Below are 10,260 nucleotides of genomic sequence, written 5' to 3'. Positions count from 1 at the left end.
ATCATCACACAATTTGAGAGATGCAATGTGTGATAAGTAAAAATCACCCATCGTATAAGATCATTTTTACTTGTATCTCCCGAACTAGGGTGAAACCCTTTACTGAGAATATACCACCGGCCATCTACTCAAAATATATGTAGAAGTTTCAAATGTTAGCATTTGTTGATGGTGGTCGCATGAACAGACTTTGGGGAGAGCTATATCAGGAAGCTATGCCCTTTGACCTCCTCGATTTTGCAGGCCTTTTTGTTAAAGATTTTAGAAGATTCCCATCTAGCGGTGAAATTCTATTTTGCATTTAAACGAATAGTGCTTTCTAGCAGTTCTCCCATCTACTCGCTTTTTCAACTTTGGTAAATGTGCCAAGAATCTATGACAACGTGTCTTCCGATAGCGCTTCATCGAGTTTAATTGTACATGTTCTACCGTTATGATGTACTTGTTACATGTTCTACCGTACATGTTCTACCGTTCTATATAATGATTTACACAACCGAGCAATAGACCGTACCTTTGACTTACCCGTCGAGAAGAAAGTAGATTCCTAGATAAAAGCTATCCCGATATTTATTTACATACCGATAAATTAAATTTGAATTTAATTAAAACTTCTCCTGTGGCTCGGCTTAACTATGATCCAGCATTATATTGTACCGTGCAGTGCAGCCTTTCAAATGTGGCGGGGGCAGTATCAACGCCTCCCATATGGTCTAGCGGTTAGGATTCCTGGTTTTCATCCAGGCTGCTACTCAATAGTCGAATAATCATCAATAATAATTTTTAGTCTTAGAGGCCTACACGAACTGCAGAAACAAGCAGAATGTGTGAAAACTCAGTTTCAGTACCAAATCATTTTCACAAATACAATTATATTGAATTCAGAAAATTTCACTATGGAATACTTTATCTATCATAATTTCAATTTAGTACGTCATCATTTCAACTTTTCATCTCATAATTATGACGCATAGTCATAATTTCAACTTTTTAAGTCATCATTTCGACTTTTTGTCAATTACGCCTTTTTAATGTTTTAAAGTCATAATTTGGTTGTTGACTATAGTAGTGTTGCACCTGCATGTCCACTATAACTCGCTTGTGAGAGTCAGAGTGTGTAAAGTAAGCTCTCATTAGTGTTAGTAGAGTATTACTGGACTGGTAGGGTTAGAATAAGTAATATTACAATAAAATATCTGTTGGTGGGCATCGCGATAAAGAGTTAGCAGATATTAAGCACATATTAAAATTAACATTTTTCAACCGAGCGAGTCTGCGCATGAGAGGCCTTCTTCAACTTTTTAATTCAGAATTACAATGACGCCTTTTTAATGTAATGCTTAAAACGTTTTTTAGTCATAATTTGGTTGTTGACTATAGTAGTGTTGATGATGAAACGTGCTAGTGCTTTTTGTACCTCTCTGGTATTATAGTGTTTCAAGATGGCGGAACGACACGGAAGCCTCCTTGGACTTACCCGCCCCATGTAAATAACAGATAAGAAATGATCTGATTTTAAGAAAGATCATTTTACACCCATGAGGACATATTTATGAATAAAGATGATGATTTTAGCTAATAAAATACCATTTTTCAATCTACACATGAGAGACCTTCAGAAGTCAGAACTTCAGGGGTAGGCCCGTTGGCGAAAACACTGCGTGTGTAAAAATCAAATACTGTATGACACTTTTCAAAGTTAGAATAAAAAGTTAAGTGTCACAAAGTCTGACACAAGGCCATTAACCGGTTCTTTTTGTTTTATAAATGTACTTTGCTTATTTCTAAATATCAACCTGATAAATATGAATTCACGATTAAACAAGATAATTTTTAAGAAAAAACATTTTTAAGAAAAATACAACTAAACCATGATAATGTTTAGTTTAGATGTGGATGATTAAGTTTCAGGCGTAGTGCAACCAGATTTCTCTAACATCTCACTCACAACGCAAAACGTTGTAAATAAACATTTTCAAACTGTAATTTTATTTTATTGATTATGGTGATTTAAAGTTTTTGTTATTAACTAATACCTTTATCTTTTAACTAACATCTGACCCCAAATAAAGAGATAATGCAATGTTCACAATCTACAGTTATATATTCTCCTACTTAGTATCTTTGGCTGTATTTTGTCACACCGTAGTGATGCAAAGTTCCAGACTTTGGTAAAACCTGCAGGTAAAATTCCACAAAAGTAAATTCTAATTCTTCATCATCATGAGCCATTTAAAACAAATACAGGAAAGCCACTATAGTGATCCGTTTTAGCTTTTGAATGTCTGTCATTGACATCTTGTTTCTTTTTGTACAGTTTGCAAAAAGTACATAGACTGTGGTCAAACATGTTAGGAATGTATCCTATACATTAGAGGTCCTTCTACACGATAGGCCTTTAACCGGTTCTTTTTTGTTTTATAAAAAAAAGAAAACAAAAAATATGACTAAAAAAAATGACTAAATCTTTCTGCGATGCCTACGAAACATCGACGTAAAAGATGAGTATGGCTGTTTTTCTGTTACCTATTACGCTATAACTCGTCTAACTATTACACTTATTTTGTGTGTGTGTCGCTAAACAACGGTTAAGCTAATGAATTACGGTTGATACGTGGTATTTTTACGTGAATTGATTCATTTTTTTATTCCGACCACACTTTGACACCATTGTTTTATTCGGCAGAATGCCGAAATATTTAATCTATCGTCAATTTCAATGGTTAGATAAATCATCTAACTATTATATCTAACAAGCACAGTCGCATTAGAGTCAGATTCTTGTTTATTTTGAACATTGTTATTGAACCGTTTTTCAATATTATTGAAAATAATTGTTAAATAAAAGCGTTATTGTTCTCGGCCTCATCAAAGTTCACATAGTTTTCACAGGAGCGTACCGTTTTTGAACAAGACTTTGTTTAAAAGATTTTGTTTGCATTTCTTCTGAAACACCCTGTTTTGAAATTGTTTAACATCGCTAGCGTAACACTTACCGTACTGCCGGTTGTGATTGTATGGCGTTTTCTTTACACTTTTCCTACAGTTAGCTGTAATGTTAGTGAACTCTAGGTCTTCTCTTTGTTCATATACGACGGTATTCGCATGAATTGGCTTGAATTGTATCTTGATTTGATACGAGAGACATTTATTATATTATATTATTATACCATAAATAGCGCTAGAATGTATATTTTAATATTTTAATCTCTGGTTCTATGTTTTTAAAGACAAGGACGCCTCTTTCTATAAGCGACCCTCAAAATCTGTGCATACAACAAAATTACTTTTGTTTGAAGAAAAACTCAGCGGGTGCTTGATCACTATTGAATCTATTAAACACCCCTGAATTCGGTAATGTTATCACATTTTAATTTCAACTAACTTACTTTTCAAATAACATCTTGTTGGTCAAATGAACTTAAAGCCTGCGCAAAATTATTCTTAAAAAACATTAACTTAAAGCATGCACATCCTAACTACTTTCTAAATGTTTGTAAATCCAAAAACTGTTGTCACTGGATTGTTTTTATGCATCAAGTTAAATGTAAATTTGCAAATCCAAATGATAGGAAAACTTTATGATAGGAAAGTACGGACGGCGTCTTTGACCAATCCTCTACATATGGGGCACTTGCGCAGAGAAGGCGCACATTCTTTGCACACAACTAGGTGACCACAGGGGATGAAGACAATGTTTACTTCCTTATCCATGCAAACTTTGCATGTGCGCTCCTCTTGAAGTCTTCTTAACTGTTCCTCCATAGGCAAGTCTGAAAGATCTTGACTCGGGGATGCAGCTTCATTTGTCTGGGCCGTCAGGCCACACTCAAATTCCATCTCCAAAGCAGGATTGTTCTCTTGTTCTCTCACAAATTCTCTCGAGTCACTGTCTCCATGAGTCAATAGCCGCTCAAATAGTCTTGGAAATCTTGCTTGAATCTGATGAACAAACTCTTGGCCCTTTTCTTGCAGCAGGTATTGACATCTTGGAAACCACTTGGCATGTTCTACCCATGGATCATCACCAGACTCCCAACATCTGAGTCCACCATCGCATGAAAAGCACTTCACGTCATCATTACGACCAACATAGTAAAAACCAGCCTTAGCCAATTGGTCTGGTCGAACAGTTATTCTTGAGGGCCAGTAGACAAATGTGAGCGACCTTTCTTCACACCGTTGCATTGCCGATGCATTGAAAAGGCTAGATAAAGGTACATTATCTGCACGGTCACCTCGAATGAAGGGGCAGTTGGGGTAATGTCTCTGGTGCTCTGATACTGCACGATCTCCCGGTTCCCAGTTGCTAAGCTGGCCTCCACAACTGAAGCAAGCCACTCTGTCGCCCTGACCAAGGTAGTAGAAACCACTTTTGGCAAGCTCGGCCGGACTTACTGGTGCAAGAGTCCAATTCTGAAAGGTGTCAAGGCGTTCCTGTTCCCGACGCATGCCAGGATTGTGACAAGCCGGAGGTTGCTGGTGAGACATATCCATGTTTAAGTAAACTCCTCCGTTTGGCCTGAAACGGATGTCGCAGGGGTGGAAAGCTCTCAGTTGCGAAGCGGGGAAAAGGGTGAAGACATAAAAATGGGACCACAGGGCGTGTCCACTCAAGCCCTTCTCTCTGCCGGACTAGTGTCTAGTCATCCATGGCAGAACGCATCATCTTATTAAAAAATGTAATGAGAACAAGAACAACACCACAAAATGTCCTTTCTTCTGTACACGGCGGGCAAAACAGTTGTATCATTTGATACAACTGTATTGCCGCCTCGGGAATATGGTAATTAAAATGCAGAAAACAAATATTGAAATATTGAATTATTCTAAATATTATGAGCTCAGACATTTTTTACCAGAATTTTATTTCAACATTATACTTTCATACATTGAAGTAAAACGACAATAACGACATTTACAGATGGTCTAACCAGAATAAAAAATCTCTGCAGGCTATCATGTTTTGCTCCAGGCTATAGTTGACCAGACTTTCAACTAATTCACCAACGCCAGTTTTTGCATTTTTTGACACCAGTGACACACAGAGATCCGTTACAAAAGTCCATATAGCGAGTATTTCTGTGATTTCGAATTCGTCACAACATCCACCCAACACATCCAGAACTTTTCTGAGGATTACGCCGTTCGGCTCTTTGCCGTTAAAAAACATGGGCGTTACATCAGGCCATGGCTTTGTCAAGCCTCTTACGACGTCCATTTCATTTTTGAGATTTGTCACACGTTTGGTATCCTGCGCACAATCTTTTTTCATATCACGCGCAGCGTCGATGATCCTGTGCATCAAGCCAACCATTTGGCCTCTAAAATAATCTTTAAACATAGAGTCCAGCATATCTCTTAAACGACACTCTTTGCCCGTGGCACACTCACACACCGGAGGATAATTGTACCCCGTATCGCCAGAACTCAACGGGGAGTCGCTCTCCTTTAGGTTTTGCGTTGCCATTTTTTCAGCTTTTCGAAGAGTCTACTGAATCTCCTGCAATGTTCCTGGAATCTCCCTTGCAGTACAATCGTGCCTTGTGCGTTAATGTGCAGAAGTTTGTGGGTCAGAAGTTTGCGTCAGGTTCAGGACTTTCAACTTTTGTTGCAGTGGCGCAGCAGTCCGAGGCTAGTAGAGCTAGAGTAGAGCGTGTAATGTCGTGAAATATTTATCAGGCTGGGGTCCACCCACCCTGTTGTGTAGAATGTATGGAGGTTGGCCTCAGGAAAGCCATAAATAACTAGTTCCTGCATAACCAACAAGTCCTACATGTCGCCAGAGAGAAGTTTGAATCGTTCGAGTCATACACACAAGTGCAGCGATGGAGCGCGTGAACACGAGCAGTGTGAGAGGATTCCTGAGATCTTGCGACGATCTGACTGAGAAGATTCGCTGTTTAATACAGAAGAAACTCATCAAGAAGTACTTGAGCAGGTATAAAAACCTATTTTATTTGTGGATTAAAGAATAGAATAAAGAATAGCCATTTCTATAATAAAAGTATTTCTCTCACTATGGACAACCAATCCCATGCATGCCAAACTATCATTTGGCATAACTAATCATTATCAACATATATTTTTTTGATAAAAAGAGTTCCAAATGGCACTTATTTTTGACCCGCTAAGTGCTCCAAAGTTCACTTTGTCCACAAAAAGGAACTTTGCCTTAATTTAACGAAGGCTATGGATGTTAGGTAAATACGTTTATTAAATTGTACACATTCATTCATGTACACATGTTATGTGTTTCTTCTCCTTTCACATTAAATCACAATTTAGAAAAAAAGAAATTAGAAACAAATTGATTATTTTTGTAGTTGTTTAACATTTCTCAAAACATTTGTCAAATATGAAATGTTTAGTTTAGCTACTTGCACCTTATCTCGCACTTTGACCGTTATCAGCTATTATCAGATACTATTGTCCTAACATAGACTATTGTTTTAACTCTGGTTTAACCTGCTGTTCACCGGCCATCATGTGCTCTAACACCTGCAGCATCAGCCGGTTCATTGACTTTGAACTGGTGTATGAATGTGTTTATTTTATGTTAACTTTATTTTTGCTGTACATACATTTGATTCTTCTAACTGCTTGTCTTTGGTTAATACAGCTGGAGAAGAACAACAGGGAGGTTGGAAGATACAGTAGAGGAACTACAGAATAAATATGGAGAGAAAACAGCATTAAAAAGGATCAAGTCCATAGTGAAAAAAATCAGAAAAAAGAATATCAAACGTAGGAAAAGATTTATAATTTTACTTTGTTAGTAGTGAATATGTTTCTCAATCTTCAATCTTCTTAAAAATTTTTTTTTTTTTAACAGATGGTGACGTTCAGACGCTGAGCATTCAAACACATTCTGGAAACATGACAAACCAACAGCCTAACAACCATCTACAACGACAGCATAATAATACTAATAATAATAATAATAATAATTCTACATCATTCGGACGGCTATTAATTCAGATCCCTAATCAGCTTACCTTCACAATTGACCAGAAGAATGGTGGGACAATAGTTGCTCCAATCATGGTAGAAAAGACAATATATGGTGATGTTAACATCAGTGTGGTGAGTGTCTGATAAGTTAGTCCATAGAGTGTGGAACTTTGCATCACTACGGTGTGACAAAATACAGCCAAAGATACTAAGTAGGAGAATATATAACTGTAGATTGTGAACATTGCATTATCTCTTTATTTGGGGTCAGATGTTAGTTAAAAGATAAAGGTATTAGTTAATAACAAAAACTTTAAATCACCATAATCAATAAAATAAAATTACAGTTTGAAAATGTTTATTTACAACGTTTTGCGTTGTGAGTGAGATGTTAGAGAAATCTGGTTGCACTACGCCTGAAACTTAATCATCCACATCTAAACTAAACATTATCATGGTTTAGTTGTATTTTTCTTAAAAATGTTTTTTCTTAAAAATTATCTTGTTTAATCGTGAATTCATATTTATCAGGTTGATATTTAGAAATAAGCAAAGTACATTTATAAAACAAAAAGAACCGGTTAATGGCCTTGTGTCAGACTTTGTGACACTTAACTTTTTATTCTAACTTTGAAAAGTGTCATACAGTATTTGATTTTTACACACGCAGTGTTTTCGCCAACGGGCCTACCCCTGAAGTTCTGACTTCTGAAGGTCTCTCATGTGTAGATTGAAAAATGGTATTTTATTAGCTAAAATCATCATCTTTATTCATAAATATGTCCTCATGGGTGTAAAATGATCTTTCTTAAAATCAGATCATTTCTTATCTGTTATTTACATGGGGCGGGTAAGTCCAAGGAGGCTTCCGTGTCGTTCCGCCATCTTGAAACACTATAATACCAGAGAGGTACAAAAAGCACTAGCACGTTTCATCATCAACACTACTATAGTCAACAACCAAATTATGACTAAAAAACGTTTTAAGCATTACATTAAAAAGGCGTCATTGTAATTCTGAATTAAAAAGTTGAAGAAGGCCTCTCATGCGCAGACTCGCTCGGTTGAAAAATGTTAATTTTAATATGTGCTTAATATCTGCTAACTCTTTATCGCGATGCCCACCAACAGATATTTTATTGTAATATTACTTATTCTAACCCTACCAGTCCAGTAATACTCTACTAACACTAATGAGAGCTTACTTTACACACTCTGACTCTCACAAGCGAGTTATAGTGGACATGCAGGTGCAACACTACTATAGTCAACAACCAAATTATGACTTTAAAACATTAAAAAGGCGTAATTGACAAAAAGTCGAAATGATGACTTAAAAAGTTGAAATTATGACTATGCGTCATAATTATGAGATGAAAAGTTGAAATGATGACGTACTAAATTGAAATTATGATAGATAAAGTATTCCATAGTGAAATTTTCTGAATTCAATATAATTGTATTTGTGAAAATGATTTGGTACTGAAACTGAGTTTTCACACATTCTGCTTGTTTCTGCAGTTCGTGTAGGCCTCTAAGACTAAAAATTATTATTGATGATTATTCGACTATTGAGTAGCAGCCTGGATGAAAACCAGGAATCCTAACCGCTAGACCATATGGGAGGCGTTGATACTGCCCCCGCCACATTTGAAAGGCTGCACTGCACGGTACAATATAATGCTGGATCATAGTTAAGCCGAGCCACAGGAGAAGTTTTAATTAAATTCAAATTTAATTTATCGGTATGTAAATAAATATCGGGATAGCTTTTATCTAGGAATCTACTTTCTTCTCGACGGGTAAGTCAAAGGTACGGTCTATTGCTCGGTTGTGTAAATCATTATATAGAACGGTAGAACATGTACGGTAGAACATGTAACAAGTACATCATAACGGTAGAACATGTACAATTAAACTCGATGAAGCGCTATCGGAAGACACGTTGTCATAGATTCTTGGCACATTTACCAAAGTTGAAAAAGCGAGTAGATGGGAGAACTGCTAGAAAGCACTATTCGTTTAAATGCAAAATAGAATTTCACCGCTAGATGGGAATCTTCTAAAATCTTTAACAAAAAGGCCTGCAAAATCGCGGAGGTCAAAGGGCATAGCTTCCTGATATAGCTCTCCCCAAAGTCTGTTCATGCGACCACCATCAACAAATGCTAACATTTGAAACTTCTACATATATTTTGAGTAGATGGCCGGTGGTATATTCTCAGTAAAGGGTTTCACCCTAGTTCGGGAGATACAAGTAAAAATGATCTTATACGATGGGTGATTTTTACTTATCACACATTGCATCTCTCAAATTGTGTGATGATTTTCCAAATGATACAACTTTGTCTAAATAAGAGCAATGTAAAGTCCTAGGATTTCTTAAAAACATTGTGACAAACTTTGACAACATGTTTCATGTTGTATGGACAAAAGATCTAAGATCTCAAGTTTTTGGACAGACGCTGCTTAGTAACAATAATACATAAATCTTCTAAGAAGATATGATTTTAAAGATTTGATTTAAACTTTTAAATGAAATTAGTGTAAACTTTGGATGTAGTCTGGAATGCAGAGAGACTCCCCCCCACAGAACCACTCTGTGATTTATGGCTCTCAACAGCTTCTTGAACACATAAGTTCAAGAATCGTAACTCTCTAAACATGTGAGATGAATTTTATTCTTTTTACAAGCATTTCAGTAGATTTCTAGCAAGGTATTTATTTTATATTATTTTTGTGAAATTTAAAACATTATTATCACTTTCACTGTGCTCAGGAATGCGAAGGAGCAGAGTCAGGAAAAAAAAAGTCTTTTCTATTACAACTGCAGTCTCATTCATAGGATGTATGGACATCTATATGTTATGAAACAAATATTTTTTTAAAAAGATATCATTTAAACTTTGAAATTAATTTACCCCCAACACAGCATTCAAAATGTCTCATCCCATCACTGAATACAACCCTCTGAGTCAGAGACGCTGGTGTGAGAGAGAACCACTCTGTGATTTATGTCTTTAAGAGCTTCTTGAACTTGTAAGTTCAAGAGTTGTAACTCTAAACATGTAAGATGAATTTTATTTATTCATCTAAAATAATTGGTTTCAGTATATTTTTATAACCATTTTATTTATACACTTTTAAGGAACAGTATGTTTTTCAACTTTTGTTAGTGTGATATTAGGAAACCCCTTCCTCACTTTCACCGTGCTCTGGTATGCGAAGGAGAGGGGTCAGAGCTCACATGTGAAGGGGCGCGCACAGACACACACACACACACACACACACACACAGACACGCGCT

The 10,260-nt window shown here is 36.4% G+C and overlaps 1 protein-coding gene across 1 annotated transcript; it reads right to left on the bottom strand.

Moving 5' to 3' along the window:
- Positions 1-3,579: 3,579 nt before the first annotated feature.
- Positions 3,580-4,497, bottom strand: LOC311079923 (putative inhibitor of apoptosis; the record flags this gene model as incomplete). Its single annotated transcript, XM_084109644.1, has 1 exon — positions 3,580-4,497. The coding sequence occupies one exon, from the start codon at positions 4,495-4,497 to the stop codon at positions 3,580-3,582; it is 918 nt and encodes a 305-aa protein (XP_083965770.1).
- Positions 4,498-10,260: the final 5,763 nt, after the last annotated feature.

This window comes from Abramis brama (genome assembly GCF_963993115.1).
Source record: "Abramis brama genome assembly, chromosome: 3".
Lineage (NCBI taxonomy): Eukaryota > Metazoa > Chordata > Actinopteri > Cypriniformes > Leuciscidae > Abramis > Abramis brama.
The sequence above is the reverse complement of the archived record's forward strand: the minus strand, read 5'-3'. Positions and strand labels throughout refer to the sequence as shown.